Source organism: Choloepus didactylus, chromosome 24 (genome assembly GCF_015220235.1).
Source record: "Choloepus didactylus isolate mChoDid1 chromosome 24, mChoDid1.pri, whole genome shotgun sequence".
Taxonomy (NCBI): domain Eukaryota; kingdom Metazoa; phylum Chordata; class Mammalia; order Pilosa; family Megalonychidae; genus Choloepus; species Choloepus didactylus.
The window spans coordinates 14,821,343-14,845,773 of record NC_051330.1 but is presented as its reverse complement, the minus strand read 5'-3'; the positions used below and the strand labels follow the sequence as shown (position 1 = coordinate 14,845,773).

The following is a 24,431-nucleotide window of genomic DNA, read 5'->3' as shown; positions in this document are numbered from 1 at the left end:
AACAAAATGTGGTTTATAGACAAAATGAAATATTACTCACCCACAAAAATGTGAATGAAGTTAATGGTACATGTAGCAACATGGATTATCTTGAAGCCATTAGTTGAGTGAAATAAGTCAGACACCAAAGGACAAATACTGTATGATCTCAATGATTTAGGATTAGAAAAAACAAACTTATACAGTCAGAATCTAGTTATCAAGGTATGGGGTAAGGATAGGGAATAGGGAGTTAATGCTTAAAAGTCACAGACTTTCTACTTGGAGCGATGGAGAAGTTTTTGTAATGGGTGGTGGTGATAGTAGCACAATATTGTGAACATAATTAAAAGTACTAAATTACATATTTGAATGTGTTTAAAAGGGGAAATTTTAGGTTGTATATATGTTCCTAAAATAAAAATTGAAAAAAAAAATCCATGGGATTGTACAACACAAAACAGTGAACCCTAAGTCAAACCATGGACTATAGTTAATACACAGTTATAAAAATGTGTTTTCATCAATGGGAAGAAATGTACCACACCAATGAAAGGTGACAATAGTAAGGTTGTATATGGGAACCCTGTATTTTATTTTATACATGATTTTTCTGTAAACCCAGAATTTGTCTAATTGGGAAAAAAAAAAGTTCTACCATGAGGGTGAATTGAGACAGGTTGCATTTCCAGTTGAAAAACTATCAGATTGCCTGTTTTTTAAACCAATGGATATTTCCACTCACTGGCCATGTTAAGCACTGTCAGAAAGCCTATGGGGCTCACTGTGCTACCCTAAGTAAGCACAAGACATGTCCTCTTCATTCATACCCTGATCAAATGGTATTGAAGTTGTCCATAAATATCACATTTAAAGAATGCATCTTTACAAGGATCGCTTTCTCAAGTGATTAGTTAGAATGGATTTGGGTATCGTTTCTCTAAGCAGCTGCCAGTCCCTCCTTCAAACTTTCCCTTCATGACTTGGAAAAATGCACTTATCATGGCAAAACAAGACAGATACTGTGATTAATCAAAAACAAAGATAATTTTAAATCATTAAAGAAATGCATAAAGCAATAGGGAAAGACGTAGTACATAATAAATAAGGTCAGTGAAACAATAACGTGGCAGTAACAACAAAAGCACATAACCGCAAAGAGGAAATGATTTACATAAACATTTCATGTTTTTTCCCTTCATCTTATTGAAGTTTTTTTGTTTGCATTATCTCCAGTGTTCTGCAATGCATCACTGCTTCTCCGAACAAGTTTGTTAGGAATGAAAAGTGCCCTACTATCAATAAGAAAGGCAGCTGGAAGATTAGAATACAGAAACAAGTTTGTTTGATATACTTCTTTGGCTTTGTTCTTAACTTTCAATCTCAGGAAGGAGGAGGAGAAGGAAAGCTACAGTGTTTCATTTTTATGTAAGAGCATGTGAGTAATCAGCACATGGTTCCAGAAGTATTTTACAAGGCAATCAGTTAATTGTGTTCTGTATCACTCTGAACATGAGCTCTTGTTCAGTAAACTCAGATCATATTTCAAAATCTATTGTCATTTTATTTCAGTATCAGATATTTAAAAAAATCAGGAGTGGAGATGGCATTCTGTTAACTCTTGCATCTAGGAGTAAAGGACATGGCTTCAGCAGAAGTCTGATTACCCTAAAACCTTGGCCATTGTACACTGAATCCACAGCTGGTTTCCTCTGCTCATGGAAATGCCCCATGACAATTTTTTCACTGTTCAGATGCTTTAAGAAAGTGGTTATCCACTGAAATATTTGAGATGATCACTTGTACTTCCTTTCATGGAACACAAAAATGATATGCACAAGTATACAAACTATTGACAGAAAACCCCAAAATACTTCTCTGAACATACAGTTAAGAGGGGGACTCTTTAAATTTAACAGCTTAAATTAATTGACTTAATAAATTAGTATGGTTAATAAACTATAGATCTGGCAGCCTACACTAGTAAGTTTCTATGAGCAATTCATCATGATCAATTGGAAATCTGGAACCAAATTTGTAAGCAAATTTTACTGACCATATAGGAAACCCTGGCTTGCACATCAGCCTAATTTCCCCAGATTTTAGTTTCTATTTTGTCTATATATTTCTGACTGTAATTTGTTTCTACTTTATTGTATTTCATGTATTCTTCTAAACCTCTTCAAATATTTTGTTGTATAAGATATTGTGAGCATAAATACCTAAAGATATTTTCTTACATTATAAAATAAAATTATGCTAGCATACTAATATTTATACTAATTATCATGCCTATCTTGCATTTAGTGCTTACAGTCCCAAGGGTTTTAAATGAACATTTTCATTAAATTTTCACTGAAATCCGATGATTTTTACCATTTTACAGATGATGAATTGGAAGCCCGGAGCAGTTAATCAACAAGCCCAAAGCAGAGCTAGGTTCCAATCTGACCCTCAACTCTCCACTGGATCTTCAGTTTTGTTGGGTGTAAAAGTGGCTCTCAACTCCTTCAACCCTGGCTGCACATCAGAAGAACCCAGGAAAAGTGGAGACCCCAGGCTAATGGACGTGGTCAGGGTATGGAGAGAACCCGCTGAGGAGTCTGCTTTCAGCCCATTCAGAGGGCAACATGCTGCAGAGTTAATTGGGGAGGATAACAAGTCTCTTGGGTTTTATTACATTTAATATTTGGGGGTTCTGGTGCCATCTCTTGGGTTTTATTACATTTAATATTTTGATCCAATAACTAGGCTATTGGTCTAAATAATAAACTAGGTTTAATGGTTATAAGGCAAGAAACCTAAAAACAAACAAAGCAAAACAAAAACTTTGGTCTCCCAGACACTAACTTTCATTAATTTCAACAACTTGTCTTACTACGGCCACATTGTTTAGAACTGCTTTTTCAAAAATGGCCTCCTGGGATCTTAATGCCAGGTTCAAGGATTACAAAAAGAATTAATCATAGTATGTATTTATGGAGGATAAGAACTGTATTGTAAGAATTCACCTTTGCCAATTTGCCTATTTAATCTCAGTTGGCCTCTTCGATGTTCAGGTCTGAATACAGCTTTGCTAACTAAGACTGTGGGGTTTGTTTCTGGATGCCAAGGGGAGACTTCCCATCAGCAAATCCCAGGAGCCAGAGGAGAAAAATTAAATTATGGAAAAAAACACAAAACCATGAAGTGCAATATATTCACTTTCATCCATTTTTGGAGTGGGGAAAAACTGACATACATGTATAGTAATGCTCATAAACTAAATATTTTTGAATATTATGCAAATGATACCTTGAAGTATCCCCATTCTTCTCATCAATGACCTCCTTGTGGATTGACAACCACATTTTCACTTCTAAGAGGATTTTTATCCTCTGGAAAAACTTTGGCAGCATTAATGGAGAGCATTAATGAATAACTGCTATATGTCTCATGGCTCCCACTGATTAGAAGCAATTAACTTATTTCTATTAAAAAGTCATTTGTCTAACACAAGAAACCTAAAGATGAGCAAAGAGGATCCCAGTATATCAACAGTCAAGAAATATTAATCAGAGGAAGTGACAATAATATGGTCTGGCAAAACCCCAATGTCATTTGAAAAAGCTCACTCACCATATCCTCATTAATAGAAAAGGAATCATGTGGATAAAGGTCAATGAGTGGCAGTGTAATTATGTCCAAAAATCAATGACTGATAAACACGAAAGCATTAGGATGGGCTCCATTCAAAATAAAAGCAAGGACAGGAAATACAATCAAAAGTACTCAAAATTACAGTCTCCTACTGTGTCGGTTTGAGATTATCATGTACCCTAGAAAAGACTAATGCAATTTTGTCAGGGGCAGACTTAATAGGGTGGGACCTTTTGATTAAGTTGTTTCCATGGAGATGTGATCCACCCAACTGTAGGTGAGAACTTTTGATTAGATCATTATCCATGCAGCTGTGACTCTGCCCATTCTGGGTGGGTCAAAATTAGATCACTGGAGTCCTCTAAGAGAGCTCATGGAGAGAAGGAGCTCAGAAAAGCTGAGAGAGACATTTTAGACAGAAGTTAAGATATGCAATCCAGAGTTTGCCTCCAGTAGTCACTAAGAGCTGACACAGACCCAGACACTTGGAGATGCAGAAAGAGAGACATTTGGAGACGCTAAGCTAAGAGATGAAGCTCAGAATATGCCTTGGAGAAGCTAAGACAGAACCTCCAGATGCTTAGGGAGAAATGCCCTGGGAGAACAATCAAGAATGCACAGGAGCTGAGAGAGAAAAGCTAAGAGAGACAGAAGCCCAGAGACATTTGGAGAAAGCAATTTTGAAACCAGAACCCAGGGCAAAGGACCAGCAGATGCCAGCCATGTGCCTTCCCAGCTGACAGAGGTGTACAAGATGCCATTGGCCTTTCTTCAGTGAAGTTATCCTCTTGGTGATACCTTAGTTTAGACACTTTTATGGCCTTAGAATTGTAAATTTCTAACCAAATTAACCCCCTTTATAAAAGCCAATACATTTTTCGTATTTTGCGTAATGGTAGTTATATAGGGACATATAGCTGGATTTGGAGTTCATTAAGGGGCTTTCAAAATTATTTCAAATTGGGTAAGAATTTTATTGTAAGTAAACATCACCAAACTTTAAGGATATAATTTAAAACTGCAAAAACAAACAGTAAACAAGAAATGCATCAAAATCTCATTACTTTTTTCAAAAAGCAATAGGATTGTCACTATGAATTGTCAGATAAAGCTATTTGAATCAGAAGTACAGTGGGCCTAAGTAAAGATGAGAACATTTTATGGAGTTAAGTGGATTAAAGAGAATGTTGTAAAACAGTGAGAAGTGGTTAAAGAATAGTATATTATGACAAATTATAATATCTACTCCCTATCCTTACTTATATTGCCAGGTGGGGCATGGTAAAAAAAAAAAAATGCTTGAAGTCTACCATCGAATGTTTTTACTTCCAACTATTTCCCCATCCTAAATAAGAACTACTTAATGAGAGAGTATTAGCTATTGTAAGATATGTTGTTTTAAATTTTGAACACTTCATGAAAAATGCTTATACTGTATTAAAAAATGTGCCTTTCTAATAATATCGAACACATACCTATATATATTATTCAGCTCTATAGGCAGCAATGAGCTTGAAATTCAGTGTATCGCCAATGGAGGCAAATTTTCTAAAACAGATATATCAGATTTTCTTGAATTTAGCAGATGAACTTTTATCTAGTTTCAGTAAAACAGAATTCTTTCCAGAAGGAATGAAAATGAAGCTGTATTTCCATGAGCTTGTTTTTCCTCCACAAGTACCCGTATAATTTATTAGCCTACACTCCACACTAATTTATTTATTCATTCATAACATAGCCTTTAGACATTTCTAAAACTGACTACTCATTTTAAATTAAGGAACTCCAAAGAAAATTTAAAAATAAGATATAAAATTGCATATAAAGAGGAGGAAATCAATATTTTCCACCATCTAGGTGGATGCAGAAACTACAGTCAAGTTTTAAATTTAGCTTTGAAACCCTCCACATACACACACACACCCCCCACACTATACCGTCTCATTAGTGCACATTTCTCCTCATTTAGAGTACAGAGTCCAGGAGATACAAGCCTCTTACCATGAAAACAAAGTTTTCTAAGAAATTAATAATAATTACCTATTTGCACCAAAAAGAGAAAATGCAGCCCTGAAACAAAGAAAGTTCCTCAGTACCTACAGAAAGCAGAGTTTCTAAGGTGTCCCTTCCAGTAGCCAGGACAAAATTTGCTAAGGGAAGCAAAAGTTCCTTTATTTTCTAATTACTTTACCCCTATGTAAAATCCACTTATGCTCTTACCATTTATTACGAATACTTTACACAAATGAGTTACCTCCCACAAGTAAGGCAATATTTTTAAACAATCAACTATTAATTCACGCAGAAATGTTGTCTGATGAATTAGTCCCATCTGCAAATGCCTTTACTATCCAGTTGTGAAAAAAAATGAGTCACATGTAGACAAAAGCCATATACACTCTCACCTGTTGCATTTTTAAGCCCCTAGAGAGGCAGCTCCTCCCCTCCCCCAACACAAGGAGAGAATTTCAATCAACTTCAAATTACAGGAAAGAGCCTTAAAAATAATAAAGTAATTAGACATGTTCATGGGAGATAATTATGTCCAGTAAAGATGATTATTTCCCAAAGTGCTGCTGGCTCCATTTAGAAAAAACATTTCTCAGCAAGTCCTGCAGACGTGTAAGGTGGGAGGAGGGCAGCATTCTCATCACTTAAAAGCATCTGATACAAACAGGGTCCTCTACATGGCAATGACTGCAATAAATTACCGAGCGTGTGTTCTGTTTTCTGAGACGGGCTCAATTTATCATTTTATTGAAAATGTTCCATTATGCTAACGTCTTACAAAATCACATTCTGCTGTTGCTGGAAGGTCATAAGGGGATAAAAATTTTTTACATTTAGAGCCAAGAAGTTGTATAGTAGTCAGAGTTTCCAAGGATTAATAAGAAGTCATCAAAGTACATTCAAGGACTTATCACTGACAACTCTTCATGATATTGTAGTCAAATGGAGAAAAGGAGAATAAATAGTTTTCCAAGTTTAACATACAAAAAAAAAAAAAAGCTAAGAGGAATTTTCATTTGGTTTCAAGTAAAGGGGTGAAAATGTGGAAAAAAAACTTGGAAATTTTGATCAATTTGAAATATCAGTAAAGAACTACATAGTAAATAGGTCTCTAATAGCCTAACTGGAGAAGTAATAGCTACCATCTTCAAATAATTTTAAAAATAATTTGTTAAAGATCTATAATGTGTACAAAATTAATATGCATACTTTTGTGTAACCTCAATGCGTCTATAAGGAGAGCACTCATGTTGACTAGTCCCAAATCCCAAATGTCAGTGAATTCTCAGGGAAAAAAAAAAAGTATGATGAGCTGATTCTACAATGCAAATTAGATATTATTCCCTAGAGAAATGTTTTGTTTCCATCTTTCCAAGAATTATTGATTCCCTCCAATCACTAAGGATTGTGAACATAATTCATGAACACATTGTATCATCAATCCATCAATAATTTGTAGCTATGGGCAACAACTGTCAAACAGCTGAGTAAAAGCACATTACAAGTAGATAGATCCCTTTGGACCAATTATTGTAAATCAAAGCAACATTGGGGGCAAACAGTTTCTCTTTAGAAACACTTGCCTGATATATATTTGGCATTTATTTTTCTAATGCAGCCTAAAAAGCAGGATGTGAACAAAATAATTACATTGCTAGATTTGGCATTCTGTTTTGTCTGGTTCTGTTGCTGAGTGGCTACAGAGGTTTATATTTTAAGTACCCATGTTCTTTAAATCAGGAAACCATTTTTAATGGATCACTGATCACATTTTGATTCTAGTCCCAAGGAGCTGATAAGTAGGAAGCCAGGTTGTGGTTCTTACACCATATTAAAGTACAGAGATGGAATTTCACAACTTGCTATTTTTTGACCTGGAACTAATTTTATGGGAAAAAAATAGTTTTAGAAATATGTCTAAAATAATTTGGAAGCCCAGTTTACAAAATTCTGTTTTAAAAATTGAAATAATTATAACTCCTTGACAAATTAAAATCATGAAATTTCTCATTGACTAGCTCTAAACAGATTCAAAAGGAGTTTTTTGAATGTGGACATCATAAACTTCCCCACCTGGGGAATTCCTGATATTCTCACAAACATTAGGGACTCCAGATTTAACAAGTCAAGCCCTCTATCTTGGTGCTTGCCCTTATGAAACTTATTCCTGCAAAGGAGAAGCTAAGCCTGCTAATAATTATGGCCAAGAGTCACCCCCAGAGAACCTCTCTTGTTGCTCAGATGTGGCCTCTCTCTGTAAGCTAACTCTTCAAATAAATTCACCACCCTCCTCCCCTACATAAGACATGACCCCCGGGGGTGTAAATCTCCCTGACAACACAGGACACGACTCCCAGGATGAGCCTGACCCTGGCATTGTGGGAATGCCTTCATGACCAAGAGGGGGAAGACAAGTGAAACAAAATAAATTTCAGGGGCTAAGAGGTTTCAAATAGAGTTGAGAGGTCACTCTGGAGGTTATTTTTATGTGTTATATAGATATTCCTTTTCAGCTTCTAGTGTGTTAGAATAGCTAGAAGGAAACACCTGAATCTGTTGAACTGTAATCCAGTAGAGTTGATTTTTGATGATTATATAGCTATATAAATTTATTGTGTGACCATATGATTGTGAAAACCTTGTGACTGACACTCCCTTTACTCCTTACTCAGTGTGTGGGCATATATATTTTTGTCTTTATTACTCATCTGCCCACACACTGAGTAAGGAGTAAAATGAGTAATAAAGACAAAAATATATGTAAATAGAAGGGGATGGGGGATGTTTGGGGTATTCTTTTTAATTTTTATTTTTTTCTTTATTTTGGAGGAATGAAAATGTTCTAAAATTGATTGTGAGGATGAGTGCAGAACTATATGATGATTTTATGAGACACTGATCGTACACTTTGGATGGATTATATGGTGGCTGAATATATCTCAATAAAATTACATTAAAAATGGAAAAGAAAAAGGAGTTTTTCTGTAGGAGCTATGTATTTCCTATAAACTGGTATATTTTCTCATGTCAACTGTGAAGGCTACTTAAAACAGACATACTTTTACTTGGGAAACTATTATTCAGATATTTTATAAAAAATGGAAAGATCTGTTGAAGGACTTAGGGTGGGGTGGGTGTTTTTGTACCAGGGCATATAGAATCAGTGGTGATTTTACAAGCCCTGACAAATCTCAACCAATTAACCATGGACACTTTGATCCAATTCAAAGAGAATGAAATGTTGAACCAAAAGATCTTTGTTCAAATCTTAGCCTCAGAACCTTTTAGCTGTGGGAGCTTGGATAAGAAACTCAATCCTTACTCTCAGATTACGTTTAAATAGAAGAATGATAATTATGTTCCTAATTAAAAAATCATGCAAGATAACATAACCGTAAATGTTTCATAAACTGTTAAGTGTTAGGTAAATATTTATTATTCTATTAAGAGTAAAAAATTGTGTCTCTGCAACTGATTTAGAGATATGGTTGGAGGGAGAAAAACATCCTCTGTAATCATTCACAAATTAGCACTACTTTAGCTTCATTTTCCCATTGTTCTGAAAAAATATATATATCAGAAACTTGGAACAAGGGCAGAGATTACTGGTGTGTTTTCAGCATAAGGATGATTTATTAACTGGGCTATTTTACAACTCTGCAGGGATAGAGGTTAAATGTTCTCCAGCACAGATACAAAATATTTCAGTCTAGAGAAACACATAACACCAAATGGTTTATGACCCATGAGAACTAAGAACAATGTTTGTATCCATACTAGTAGTCTTTTCCTAACATCTCTTTATTAAATTGCCTGTATATCTACCTACCTACATATCTATCTATCCATCTATCTAGTCTATCATCTACCTAATATTTTTTTAATAACCTTTAAACCATCTCCTGTTTCCCTCAATCATTATGGGTTGAATAAAATTTTGACACTTCATTTTTGTTTTGCACAAGTCATGATTTTACTTTTTTTTTCTTTTACTTATACTTTAACAATTTTGGAGTTCCCATCATTACGTCAAAATGGACACATCTGATGGAGCCAAGTAACCTGCATTGCCAGAAAAGTGCATCTCATGAGCTGTTAAGTCCAGGCACATCTCTTGGTTCCTGAAGTGAATCCTGGTTAGTTAGAATTTTAACTCTACAAATCTGTCATTTCTCCATTTCTCCTCTTTCTATTAATTTTGTGTGTGTGTGTGTCTGTTTTTTTTTTGTTTTGTTTTGTTTTGTTTTCTGGTTCACACACAGACAATAATTTATTCCCCACTGGTGGCCACAGTGATTGGGAAATTGTCTGACTGGTGATCTCTGATGATGGAATGGCTATTCTCTGTTGAGTGAGAGACAAGAGATAATATCTTTTTTTCTTTTTAAAGTCTTTTCATTTGTCTATTTGTGACCTCAAATCAATTAAAAATTTTATGATTACTGAGAAGGAAAACAGCTCTTTGATCTTTGGACCAGTAAATTTTTGTGCTTTTAAGTTGTAGGAGTGAAGCCATAAATTCTCTATATCTTGTACTGTAATTCAGAACAACTTGTGCCTCTTATGTGTGAATATTTTCCTACCACCAGGGGATAGTAATCAATTAAATTATGCCTCTTAAATTAAAGGGGTTCTTTTCTGATTGTTTTATAGAAATAAATAAGTACATATATAAATTGAATGTTCACAAAATTCATAGGAAATAACTGAATTCCAAATACTTTAAATTTTGACTTTTAAGGAAATAAAAATCTTCTTATAAAGAGTGCTAACTCAGAAATATTTGAAAAATCCAAGATCACATAATTAAGGTGAATCTTTGGATAACTGGACAGTTTTAATGACTTGGGTTTAAGATTTAAAAAAAGGCTTTATATCTTTCCTCTGATTTATCAGTGATAAATACTATATATAAATATATAGATTTATATATAAATATATAAATATATAAAATATAAAAAATATTTTATTTTTTATAGAGCTTGGGTTTGGTTTTCTATGAAGAGAGTAGTTCATCTGAATTTTCTTCTTCTTATATTGATTTTTTGATCAAATTATCTAATATTACCCTTCTGTAATGTTTACATTTATGAAAATATATTTATATTTGAAAAAATGAATCATAATTTGGCAATTTTTTTACAGTACTTATGTTTCATACAATATCAGCCTATGTATAATTTTCAAGACCCTTAAATAAATTAAAATGTGGATTAATATTAAATCAGACTATTTAATGAATAATCTTTGGATAGTGGGATAATTTCTAACTAGGGTCATATATAAAAGCATTGATAAATAAACCATAATTTTCAGTTTATATATTTTGACTCTTTAGTTCTATATGCTACAGAATTGATATCTTTGATCTTGTTTATGAAGTGTTTTATTTTTGTGACTTTAAGAAAGTGTAAAAGGGATGTATGTGGCTATAGAAATTTGAATTATGTGAATTTATGTGCCTTCCTGGTCTGCAAAAATTCATGTGTATGACAGACAGTTCTCAATCACATACCTCCCAATTTTCTCTGTGAAAAATAAGCTATTTTGGTTAAAAGTTATAATTTGTTTGGGTGGTTGAAACTATACTAGAAGCAATAGGAACAGAAAAATGCAGTTTATCCAAAGCAGTGGGATACGTCTTTCTTTTTCAAGAAAGAAGAGAATGTTTTCTTCTTCCTAAAGCAAAGTCTCTGTTGGTTCCAGAATATGAAAGAATACAGTGAAAGACAAAATTTGAGAGAACACAGCAAGCTGTAGAAAGCTAGAGGAAGGTGAATTTTACTTGCCTTTGCTTATATTACTTAAATTTGTAAAGAAGCAATGAAATGTGTTAAAATTTGGCAAAGTTCACCTATTTTGATGGGCTTATTTGTGATATAATTTAAAAGAGAAAAAAAGGAACTTGTGAAAAACTTTTATTGTCAAATATTATGTAAATGCAAAATTAAAATAAGGCTTTTTCTATGTTTAATTGATAAATCCATCTTAGAATTCTTAACAAGATGTAGTAAAAGATTATTCTTTACCATCTGTTTAATATTCCCATGTAACAGAGATTCTATGTCCTACCCCAATAATCTGTTGTTTGTGTTTGACTTTATCATGTGTGTTGATAATTAAAACTAAAAAGTTCACCTGCAAATGAACTAAGATTTCTTGCAATCATGCTACCTTTGTTGACATTTATTTAAAAATATTTTATTGTCACTTTGATTAAATAGGTAACCAACTGTTGTTACTTAGGCACCTAGGATTTCATTATAACCAAATAACCAAATCTCTGATTTTGCCTTCCCAAGATTACATTTAAAATTTAGAAAAAAAAAAAAAACAACAAAATTCTCAGGCTATATTTTACACTTAAACTGTCTTTGAGATTCCCAGAGAGTCCCTGGAGAGCAGAGCTAGAAATCATTGTGTTTGTTGTGTGTGCTTGGTATTTCTTAATTAGCTCAGCACTATTTGAAGAGCTACATGGAAAGAACTGTCAAATGAGAAGAGATGCCCAGCCTTCCACAGGTTCAGTTTGTCTAGAAACAATGTAACACATATAAATTTTTTATAAGCTGAACACTTTATGGGAAGACCATGGAGATTCAGCAGTGACCTTGCTCTCCATCACATGTTACTACCCTCAGGGGAAACACTGTTCAAAGAGATATGAACTACTCATGGACTGTATCACAAAAAGGAGTTTTACTCTCTCCCTTCTGATCTTATTGGTCACTGTAATAATTAACCACAGCCTTTCAGACTTACCGAACTGGTTTCTGCTTCCCTCTGAGGCTTGCCTGAATATTGTTATAAACTAAGGACCAGAGTTTGTGTCTTCACAGCAGGAAGACAGGACTGCACCAGGTGTTCTCAACTACTGATGCTTCAAAGGATAGAGTCGCCACGGGCTTTAGAGCTAACAACGGCTTAACAACTTTCAGATGCACCAGCAGAATGAATCACGAGTTCCAGACTCATTTTGGTCTGGAAATTAAAGCAGGGAATATACCAGCATAAGTTGGACACATCCAAAATAAACACACATTGTGGATGCTATGTTGACATTAGTAATTAAAACATTAAATACTTAGTAAAAGATACAACCTTTCTCATTTTCATGAAGGGGACTCTTTTATGGTTGATTTGAAGTATGTTGCCTCACTACCTACAGAAATATCATTTCTAGTACTCTTGACCTAACTTTTCCCAAGTTTGCATTCATCTGTTAGGTACATGAGACACCAGTAAAATGTCAGTGATGCCACCATAGCAGAGCTCATGAAGTAAAAGAATATCAGATTATTCTTCTATTTTTTTTATTTGGCATAACTATATAAAATAAATTTGTTATTTTAACCATTTTTAAATGTACAATTCAGGGACTTTAAATACTTCATTATCCTCTTCCATTACTAAAACTTCTTTATCACCCAAGGCAAAAACCCCTTATTCATTAAGCCATAACTCCCCATTGCCCCTGCTCCCAGCCGCTGGGAATTCCTAATCTATTTTGTCCTATGGATTTGCTTATTCTACATATTTTGCCTATGCAATCACATCATAGTTGTCCTTTTTGCCTGGTTTATTTCACTTAAGGTAATGATTTCAAGGCTTCTCCATGTTGTACCATGTATTGGAACTTCATTCTGTTTTATGGCTGAATAGTATTCCTTCATATGGATATACCACATTTCGTTTATCCATCCATCTGTTGATGGACACTTGGATTTTTCCCACCTTTTGACTATTAGGAATAATGCTGCTATGCATATTGGTGTACAAGTATCTGTTTGTGTTGCTAATTAAAATTTTTCGGAGTTGTTCCAATTTGCTAGAGCTGCTATTATGCAAAATATCAGAAATGAATTGGCTTTTATAAAGGGGGCTTATTAGATTACAGATTTACAGTTCAAAGGCAATGAAAATGTACAAATTAAGGCATCAACAAGAGGATACCTTCACTGAAGGAAGGCCAATGGCATCTGGAACACCTCTGTCAGCTGGGAAGGCATGTGGCTGGTTGGTGTCTGCTGGTTCTGTGCTCCCAGGTTCTGGTTTCCACATTGCTTTCTCCAAAATGTCTCTGCTTCTGTCTTAGCTTCTTTTTCTCAGCTGTGTGCATCCTTCCATCTTTTTCCCAGGGTATTTCTCTCTAAGCTTCTGGGGGTCTTCTTTTAGCTTCTCCAGGGCAAACTCTGGGCTACATCTCTTAGTGTAGCATCTCCAAACATCCTTCTGTCTGCATCTCCAAGCATCTCCAAGTGCCTCAGTCTGTGTTGGCCCCTGAGCTCTCTTAAGTACTCCAGTGAACTAATCAAGACCCACCCTGAATGGACAGGGCCACACCTCCACGGAAATAATCGAATCAAAAGGTCTCACCCACAGTTGAGTGAGTCACATCTCCATGGAAACAATCAAAAAGTTCCACCCAAATCAAAAGACTAAGGCTACCTCCACAAGGTTGCATTAAAGAACGTGGCTTTTGTGGGGAACATAATAGAGTCAAACCAGCACAGAAGTATATACTTCAGAGTGGAATTGTCAGCTCTTCTGGTAATTCTATGTTTAATATTTTGAGGAACTACTAAGGGAGATGATTCCATAGTCAAGTGTTAGAAAACAAAATACTCTCATTGCTCTTCATCATCAAAAAAACAAAAACAACAACAACAAAAACCCACATATTGGCTTCAGAAGCCTACACCATAAGCAGCTTTTATTAATAACCATTCAAGCAGGAGTAACACTTACTAAGCTTGTGTCTTTATATTGTTTATGACACTACAGAAATAGCATTGCAAACAGCAGCAATCTGTGAAGATCGGCAAATCATACCTGCCTAAACTGTGACTCTAGGTTAAAATGCTTGCCGTAGTTTGGCAATGGTTTAGTGTAAACTGTCTTGTCTTTGAAAAGTAAAACATCATGCAGATGCATATACATCTTTTTTCTTGCAATTATGTAAGGCTAGAAACTTTTTGACCCATATAAACAATATACATTAAATTTCAGAAGAGACATAAGCAATCAGTTTACAGTATTTTCGTTCAGCTGATCAAATCAGGATCTGCATATACCATCTTCATTGCTCTTTTAGTATTTGAGCTCTGAATCATTAAGCTGAACAGTAATTTGTTCCTAAAATGCTCTCTCCATCACCTGCTGGCCAAGCAAGTTTGATGAAGTCCCCTATGGCCCACATCTGTGACTTTCCTCCAGCCTGTCTGCTCTTTTGATCCAGGTATTCTTTCAATATATGGAATGACACATGCATTCTTTGCTAAGGGGTCCTTTGCACAGGTTCTGGTAAAAAAATAAAAATAAAAATAAAAACAAAGTTCATCTTGTTTGGTCATATTTTAAGCTGAAATAGTTCCTGGTAACCAAACAGAGATCATGAAACCCAAAGATTAACACCATTTTCTGTTCGAATAATACAGAAGGAAGAGTGAATTGCCCAATAGAAAGCAAAAACAAGACACTCTATGTGATTTAGGGATGGAAGATGTTTAAAATCTAAAATTTCACAAAAGTCATAAGAGGTTTTGTGTCTGATGTCATTCCTCATTACCCTCGAGTAGCTCCAGTTGTAATTTGGTACTAAGTGTGGAGTGGAGGTGACCGAAATTTAAAAATTTAATAGATAGATGATAGATAGAGAGATGGAGGAGAAAAGAGAGAGAGAGAGAGAGAGAGAGAGAGAGAGAGAGAGAGAGAGAAGATAAAGTACCATCCTAAGAACTAGAGCTACCAGAGGGTAATCTTCAGAAGAGGAAACACCCCCAGTATGGAAAGGGGTCCTGAAGTTTTTTATTCTGAATTACAGCAGGTGGCCCAGGACCTGGAATGTGATGTAAAGCCCTGGAGCAACATAAGGCTTTAGATACGAGTGAACTGGAAAGGGAAAGAATATAACCAAAATGGCCAGCATCATTCAGTTCCAGGTGCTGTTCTAAGCTCTTGCCAGAAAGGAGCTCTTTAATTGTGACAGCTCCATGAATTAGGTGCTTCCATTACCTTTATTTCATAAATGGGGAAACTGAGGCATAGTATGGTAAGAAAATTGGTGCTTTTCAAACTGTAACAAGCACAATTCGCCTGAGGAGCCGCAAGTGCAGATTCTTTTCAGCAGGTCTGGGATGGGGTAGAGGATTCTGCATTTCTGACAAACTCCCACGTGATGGTGATGCTGCTGCTCATAGATGACACTTGGAGCAGAAAGAAGGTCAAGTTCCCAAGGTCAGGGAGCTAGTAGGAGGCAGAGGCGGCCTCTGAACTCAGACCACCCTTGTCTAGTTTGCCAGAGCTGCCGTGACAAGCAGCGCACACGGGACTGGCTTAAACAGCAGGGATTCATCTTGCAGCTTTGGAGACTGAAGTCCAGCATCAAGGTATTCGCAGGCTTCTGACAGTCTGTAGCCTTTCGGCAATCCTCTGCCTCGTGACAATCTCTCTCTCCTGTGCCTGCACCTCTGATTCCCACTGACCTCTGGCTTCTGCTAACAGAGTCCAGATTTCCTTTGTTTATACTCCCTCCAGGATGTGGGTGAAAGCCCACTCTGATTCAACTTGGCCTCATCTAAAGAAGCTTCAAAGATCCTACTCACAAATGAGTCGACAACTTAATGAATAATAATATCTTCAAAGGTCCTATTTACACACGTGTTCAGGACCTGGAGTTAGGACCTTGGGGGTGTGATTCAGTCCCCAACAAAACACTATTTAGCACTGGGCCTTGGTATCTGCATCATGCTAAGTATATTTCAGGATCTTCCTTACAAATGAGCTCACATTCACAGGGCCTGGGGTTAGGTCTTGAACATATCTTTGTGGAAAACATGATTCAATCCATTACAGTGATTTTTTTTTTTTAAAGTTACTGATATTTTGTTCACTAATCATGAGGGTTTCAGTTTCTTTTGTGAAATAGACATTTTTATAATTCCTATTTCTATCACAAAGATGAAACAAAGATTCTTGAATTATGTATAAAATCTTTGGAAGCTCCAAGAGAAACAAAACAATACCTTTAATATTAAAGTTTCACAAAATGTCCATCAATCTTCATTCAGGACAAATCCAGATAATTTGAAACAGTTCCTTTCTATCGCTCTATTTGTCTTTTTTTTTTTCCTTTATCTTCCTTCTAACCAAATCAAGAGCATGGACTCCAGCAGCCCGCCCGTGTTTTTGGCAGCTCTGCATTAATTAGATTGCTTGAATGGCTCTTCTGTCGAGGGCAAATCGCACCATCTTGGCCCATAGCCAGTGTCCCCGGAAACACTTCAGCATCGGAGGAGCAAAGAATGTACACGATTTACTTTGTCACTAAGGACTCCAAGAGAGGGACGCCCTGAGTGCTACGAGCTGTAGAGGCCTTTCATTTAAAACAGTGCACAGCCCAGCCAGGCCCCAGGTAGTCTACAGTGCAGCTTGTCTCTCCTCCTTTTAATCACGATATTCCTTTGCAGACATGACTTCGGAAAAGTCAAAACATCTTCTGGCCACAGGCAAGCCCCGCACTCCATTTTAAAAACCAGCATCGTCATGTCTCACCTTTTGCCCCTGCAGTGCGTTTTTAGCTGCAAACATGCTGACGTCTTAAAACAAACAATCACAAGAAGCAAAACATTTCTGATGAAGTCGTCTTGTGCCAAAATATGCACCACGGAAAATGCCCGCTTGGCTTGTCTTCCCGGAGGTGGGGAGAACAAAACCTTCTGCCCAGTTAGCAGGTGGCTCGTTGCCGAAGTGAACTGTCCGGTTTCAAACCGCCTTAGTTCTCTCCACATTCTTTGTCAGCTGCCCTCTGGCACTCTTTCCAACTCTACCCAGCCACCCATTTCCTTTGCTTTTCAAAGTATTTAAGAAGAAAAGTGTGCAGTTTGGGGAACATCGTCTTCAACATCAGAACACACGGAGCGATGGACTGAAAGTTCTTACAGTCTCCTGGGGCAGAGCGTCCACAGCAGGAGCCACGCAGCCACCTTTCTGGACCCCAGCGGAATGGACGGCCATCGCTGTGTGAAAACCACTCAAGTCCTCCCACGTCTGCGGGCGCGTGTGAACAAGCCCTTCCCACCATAACCAGTGCCTCCCAGTATGTGCACATCCTTCTTGTATTTCAAGGCCCTCCTTGGACGCCTGTCTTAGCCTCTCCCTCCTCTAACCTCCATATCACTTTGATTGCACCTCCTTGGAATTCACTTCATTTTGGCTTGCGTGTGTTCATCATCTTCTAAACTGTAAGCTACTTGAGGGTCAGGATCTTCTTGTTCTTTCTATCTCCTGTTCCATGTTCTTTTATTACACAAAAGAAGATGACTGATAAAAACAGATGAGGACATTATTTATTTGGCACATAAACTGCCCCATATGGTTGATTATCTCTAACTTCCCCACCAAGTTTTGACTTCCTTAGAGCTAGGACTCTGCATATCCCAGGGCACAATGCAACGTGCTATCAACAGTCAATGATTACCATTTTTTTTCTATGAAATGTGATAAAGAAGAGTTGACGCTTTATGGTTATATTTTATATGTCAAATAAAACTTTTTGATGTATGGCAAAATATCCAATACCTTCCATATGGCAGGCAATGGAGGTAAAAAATGTATTTCACCTGCATTTGATGACCAGCGCACTTTCAAAAGGATAAGAAAAATAATAAAAATAATACACTACAGAATATATAAAGTATAATAAAAAGGAAGGAACAACTAATTCTGCCTTGGGAATAATGTTAAGACTCCCTGAGAAAGAATATAGGACAATTACCCCCTCCTTTCCCATCCAAAAATATGTCAGGCTGGCAATATCCCCGCTACTGTGCTGTATCATTTTCACAGAAAAAGTATATTATAGTAAAAATGTGTGTGTTAGAGAAGAAAATTAAACTCTTAGCAGAATCAGAATGTGTTTTTAATATTTGATATAATCTCAACTTTAAGTTGTTTTAGTCTGCCTGCCAAAGTTTTGTCATTTCAGGGAAGGTTTACACAGGAGGCACTCCTTACAGCTGTCCAAAACACCAAGAAATTCACACCTTCTGACTTAAAGATGCATTTTCAAGTACTTGAAATTTGATTTTGTGTAAAGTAGGAATTAAGTCCAAAGCTCATCATTTTATTTCATTCTACACATCCATGATTGATTTGTATTTGGCAGGTATTAACTTACAATTCCAGAATAATTTTCATCTTGTATGACATTCAATCACTGACAAAACATCTTTGATAAGAATGTGTTCTCTAATAGTCATAGTGCCAGTTTGAAACTGTTATGGACCCTAGAAGAGCCATGGTCTTGTAACCCAATCTTGTTGGGTAGAATATTTTGATTGAGTGTTTCCACAGAGATGTGACTCACCCAACTATGGGTGAGATCTTTGATTGTATTATTTCCATGGAAGTGTGGATCCAACCCATTCAGGATGGGTTTTGATTGTTCACTGGAGCACTTAAGAGAGCTCAGGGGCCAGCACAGACCCAGATGCTTGGAGATGTTTGGAGATGCTAGCCCAGAGTTTGCTACAGAGAAGCTAAGAGAGGACCCCCAGATGCTTACAGAGAAAGGCCCTGGGAGAACAAGCAAGAATGCACAGGAACCAAGAGAGAGAAGCTAAGAGAAGACCCCCCAGATGCTTAGATGCACAGGAGCTGAAGAAGCGAAGAGAAACAAGCCCAGAGACATTTTGGAGAAAGCTAGTTTGAAACCAGAACCCAGGAGCAAAGGACCAGCAAATGCCAGCCACGTGCCTTCCCAGCTGACAGAGGTGTTCCGGATGCCATCGGCCTTTCTTCAGTGACAGTATCCTCTTGTTGATGCCTTAGTTTGAGCACTTTTATGGCCACAGAACTGTAAATTTGCAACCTAATAAATCCCCTTTATAAATCCATTTCTGGTATTTTGCATAATGGCAGCTCTAGCAAACCAGAACAGTCATGAAGCATCTATGACGTGCATCCAGGGCCCAAGTCTTACAGCAATTTTAGTTGTTGTTGTTTTCCTTTTTTTTCTATTGTATGTTTTCAAATAATATTTGAATAATTCATTCCAGCAAATAATGTTACATCACAATAGGAAGATACATGCCTATTGAATAGTAAGAAGTTTTTTGGTACTAATAAAATGCTTCCTTAGTAAGCTGTGGCGAGTAAGACTTGAAAGAACTGGACAAAATTAACAAGAGTTTTCTTTTTCAAAACCAAAAATTATGAAAACAAAAAAAGTTCATCATGTGACATGAGAGCTGAATTTCAAAATTTGACTCCCTGGCTGAAGTTCACAATTAATTATCATGATTCTTTAAAATGACCCAGTGTAAAAGGAATTTATCTAAATGAAATGTGTAAGTCGTTCATTACTTCTGATATCTAGTACAGAATAGTGGAAATTATAACATAAGCATTGGAGTGAGGCAGACCTTGGTAAAGTTGTGTTTTGCCTGGATCAGTTCCTCAAGCTGTCTGATCCTATTTCCCCCTCTATAAGAAGGATATTAATATAGTCTACCTTCTAAAGCTGCTGAAGAATTAAATGAGACATTCCCTGTAAACTGCTCAGTACAGTGCCAGGTTCACGGGCAACACTCACAAATGTTGGCTCTTGGTATCTCCACTAGATTCCCGCTAGTCCTCAATATTATGGATACGGCAGCATTCTTACGGCTTCAAAAACCAACCTGGCCCCAGTGCTTCTTCTTGGCCTCCTACAGTCTGCTCTTCACACGGCAGCCAGGGGAGCTTTCCATTGAGTCAGAGCATCTCACTCCATTGCTCCACAGAACCCCAGCAGCTCCCTTCTCACCAGGGTAACATCCAGAACACAGTCAGATTCTACAAAACCTTATAGGACCTTCCACCCCTTTTCTGACCTCACAGCCTCCACAGTCTCTCACTCCTCAGCCTCCAGCCAAGTTCGCTCCTTGCAATCCAAGCATCTTCTTGCCCCAGAGCCTTCTGCTGCTGACTCTGCCTGAGACACCTAAACAGATGCTCCCTCACTCACTCCAGGGCTCTCCTCAAACGCAGCCTCATCAGAGAAGCTTCTGGATGACCTCAGAGTCAGAGAACCCAACCCCTCCAACAGCCTCTGGCACCTCCACTCTGCTAAACGTTTCTCCACAGGATATATCACAGCCTGATGGAATTGTTTATTTATCATCTTCTCCTGACCAGGATGAGCTCCATTTTTGTCTTTTCTATTTCCGGTGACATCCACAGACCCAGAACTCATGTGTTTAAATATTTAATTCATTTATGACAAATATTACAGAATATTCCTATTTTTTTCTAGGTCCCATAACTTCATCTTGTCTGATTGCCAAGAGGTGAGGAAAAATGCCTCATTAAGGAGACGCAAACATAACGTGTGCCCTTAATTTAGGTATGGAGACCTTAGAGCCCTGGAGTAGCTCATTCAACCTTCTTATTCAAAAGTTCACAATATATATTATTCACTAACCATATTTTAAATGACAATATTTTTTTTTTCCTTTTTAGGGCAGTGTGGTTCCCTGACCAGCAGAACTACCTGGGAACTTGTTAGAAAGTCAATCTCTCCAGCTCCCTCACCAGACCTACTGCATCAAAGCCTCCTGGGTGGGGGACCAGATATCTGTATTTTAATAAGCCCCCTGGCAACCCCGATGCACCCCAAAGTGTGAGGTTCCCCTTCTCCTCCCCAGCCTGCCTTCCTCCTCCAGCTGGCCCCTGGTTGGTCCATCTTCACACCAGGGGGAACCACAGTGTAAGGCTGGAAACCTTTGCACTTGGGCGGTTTCTCATGTGGGGTCAGTATCAGGATCCCTGGACTGCACCCCCAGCCAACTGAATCAGAATTTCTGGTCATTGAATAAGATTTTCTTCTGGCCTTAGAATAAGAATTTCTGGCTATAGAGTAGGCCTGGTACAAGCACCCCCAGGAAATTCCTCTGCACACTGGAGTTATTCACTAACTGTCACTTTTAGTAAAGGAAAGTAATCAATTGAACAGGTTGTTGCTCAATGGTCATCCTAAATAACCCCATTTAAATTGTGAAATAACCAAGATGTTTTGAGGTGAAGTCTTGTTTTCTACTTAAATTTTAAATAAAGCATTAGTTCTAAAGTTAAATAGGTGTCTACCCAGGAATTCTGATGAATGACTTATGTTTACATTATTAAAGAAATTCATTCAGTATATATCACTGCTTTTCTAGATTTTGGAGAAAACTACAGTCAATTGCACTAAGAACATGTTCTCAAGGAGATAAAGCAGCGTACCAGTTTGTATATATTATGACCCCCAGAAAATGCCATGTTCTTTGATATAATCTTTTGGGGGCAGAATGTATTAGTGTTGATGAAGTTGGAACCTTTGGATTAGGTTGTTTCCATGGAGATGTGACCCACCCACCTGTAGATGATAACTCTGATTAGATAATTTCCATGGAGGTGTGGCCCCCGTCCATTCAGTGTGGGCCTTGATTAGTTCATTTGAGCCCTATATAAGAGCTCAGATAGAAGGAGCTCGCTGCTGCAGCCTAGAGAGGAAGTCCTGGGAGAAAACCATTTTGAAACCAGAACTCTAGAGCAGATGCCAGCCACGTGCCTTCCCAGCGGACAGAGCTTTTCTGGATGCCAATGGCCTTTCTCCAGTGAAGGTACCCAATTGTTGATGACTTACCTAGGACACTTTGTGGCCTTAAGACTATAACTTTGTAACCAAATAAACCCATTTATAAAAGCCAATCATTTTCTGGTGTTTTGCAAAATGGCAGCATTAGCAAACCAGAACAAGCAGTGACAGCAGAAAAGTGCTGGGGACAGCTTACTCCTGCAGGTCTCAGATGGTTGTGGGAAAAGCAGCCCCCTGGCAGCCAAGCTAGTGGCGCCTTGGCCTGTTCCTCATTCTGCAAAATGCACAAAGCTAACAGGCTCCAGTGATTGGGGTGATAAGAAACAAGGCTAATTACAGGTTAGGGTAACCGAGATGTATGTAGAAAGTAAAGGCTCGATACAGAATATATGGTAGTTTGTAGGCTCTTGCTGTGGTGGTCTGTCATTTGCCATATTGGGTAAATTTTAAGAATTTATTTAATCTATTATTTGGGTTGATATATTTACACAATTAAGTAAAAAAAATAAAATAAAATAGATACTATTAGGCATCTAGCAGAATTTGCTCCAAACTTCTCCATACAGAGAAAATGTTCTCAACTAAAAATGTGGTTGAAGGAGAGAGTCAATTGAAGTTATCAGTAATTCCAAATTTATTAATCAAAGAAACACTGATGAAGACCCAGGTAATTTCATAAAAAAAAAAAAAAAAGATCATATTTTTAAAGGTTTTAGAAGAAAATACTAGTGATAAGATGCTAGAGTCAGATACTGATTATTCTCCAATCCAAAATTTACCGTGAAATAAATATGTGCAGAGCGAGGCCATTCCCCATGAAGACTTCACTAAACAAGCAAGTTACGCGCTTTAATAGCCTGAGAGAGTAATTTAGTTACCTGGACTTCCCGCTGGTGGCGGATCGTCCCTCCTGCCGTGACTCAGGATGACCGCCAGGCCCACCGAGTCGCTCGGCAGGACGGAGCCGCTGAGGTCCGCTCGCGTCAGGCTCTCGGCTCCTCTCCCCGGGCCCCTGGCCTCGGAGCCGGGGCTGCAGCCTCCAGAGGCGCCCATTTCCCGCCCTCCTCTCTGCAGTCTCTGCACGACGTGAACCACACTCTGCTGATCCAGGTCGCAGTTCTGTTTGGGAGCCGATGAAAACACAGGAGAAAATGGCAAACGTTAAATTCCAAATAAAGTTTAATGCATCCTCAATTCTAGACTGTGCAGAATATTCTAGAAGCTGTGCAGGTACGATTGTTACATGCAGTAATGGAACGTAAAGGGAAGTGACGTGTAAATTGATCACATCAGGCACACGCATCCTGCCAATAAGGTCACAGCCTTACATTTCGTACATGTTCAACAAGCAAAATTGAACTGGGGCCAGAAACTAAAATTGGGGAATAAGCAGAAGATGACAACAAAAAATCATAACAATATTCAAAATAACATGAAATCTAATATGAAATAAAGAAGTGCCACGCAATACACATAAGCACTGTGAAAACTAAGGCTATTTGTGAAACTGGTTTACTCCAGCAATTTGTCTTCATAATTGTCAAATTTAAATACTGGCTTTCATTTCCATTGTATAAAAGTATAGAAAGTTAGTGATTATCAATTACAGGGCATTTCTATATAGGATTTAAAATAAATGTGTTTACAGTGGACTCCACAGGCTTATCCTCAACCGGCTCTAGAAACACAGAGCCCCACCAATGGGGGAAATGAGTGAGTATATATTAATGCCATTCCAGGATTCGTCTGCTTTTCTGTCCAATTTCAGAATTAAAATCAGTAAACATTAACAGAAAAAGGTTTTGCATCCATATATAGATATGTGAAACAGGAGACTTAAAATTTAGTAGAATAAAAGTAGACATCAGATGAATTGCTAGGAGGAAAGCTAGGCTATCAGGCTAATTGACTGGATTGAGAGTTACTCTATCTGCTCTCCAATTAGGACAGAGTCTAGGTCTGGCTCTCACGATAAACCCCACGTCTTTACTTCTTCAAACTGCCTCTTGCATTCTCTCTCGTTTCCAAGAATGTTCCAAGAACACCCATTCAGAACACAATACTGAATCTTCCCTCCAGCCTGCTTCCTCCTCAGCTTCTCGTTCTGTCATCATCCAACGCCTTTAAACATTGTGTCCCGTCAGGCACTACTCCCTGTGCCCCCCACACCCTACCGCATCATCTC

The 24,431-nt window shown here is 37.6% G+C and overlaps 1 protein-coding gene across 4 annotated transcripts in view; it reads right to left on the bottom strand.

Moving 5' to 3' along the window:
* Positions 1–24,431, bottom strand: part of PRKN (parkin RBR E3 ubiquitin protein ligase) — a 1,621,201-nt gene that overhangs the window by 1,071,558 nt on the left and 525,212 nt on the right. For all 4 annotated transcript variants that reach the window (XM_037817596.1, XM_037817593.1, XM_037817594.1 and 1 more), the window contains exon 3: positions 23,125–23,365. In XM_037817596.1, the coding sequence (XP_037673524.1) occupies positions 23,125–23,365 (241 nt within the window). The remainder of the gene's footprint in view (positions 1–23,124; positions 23,366–24,431) is intronic.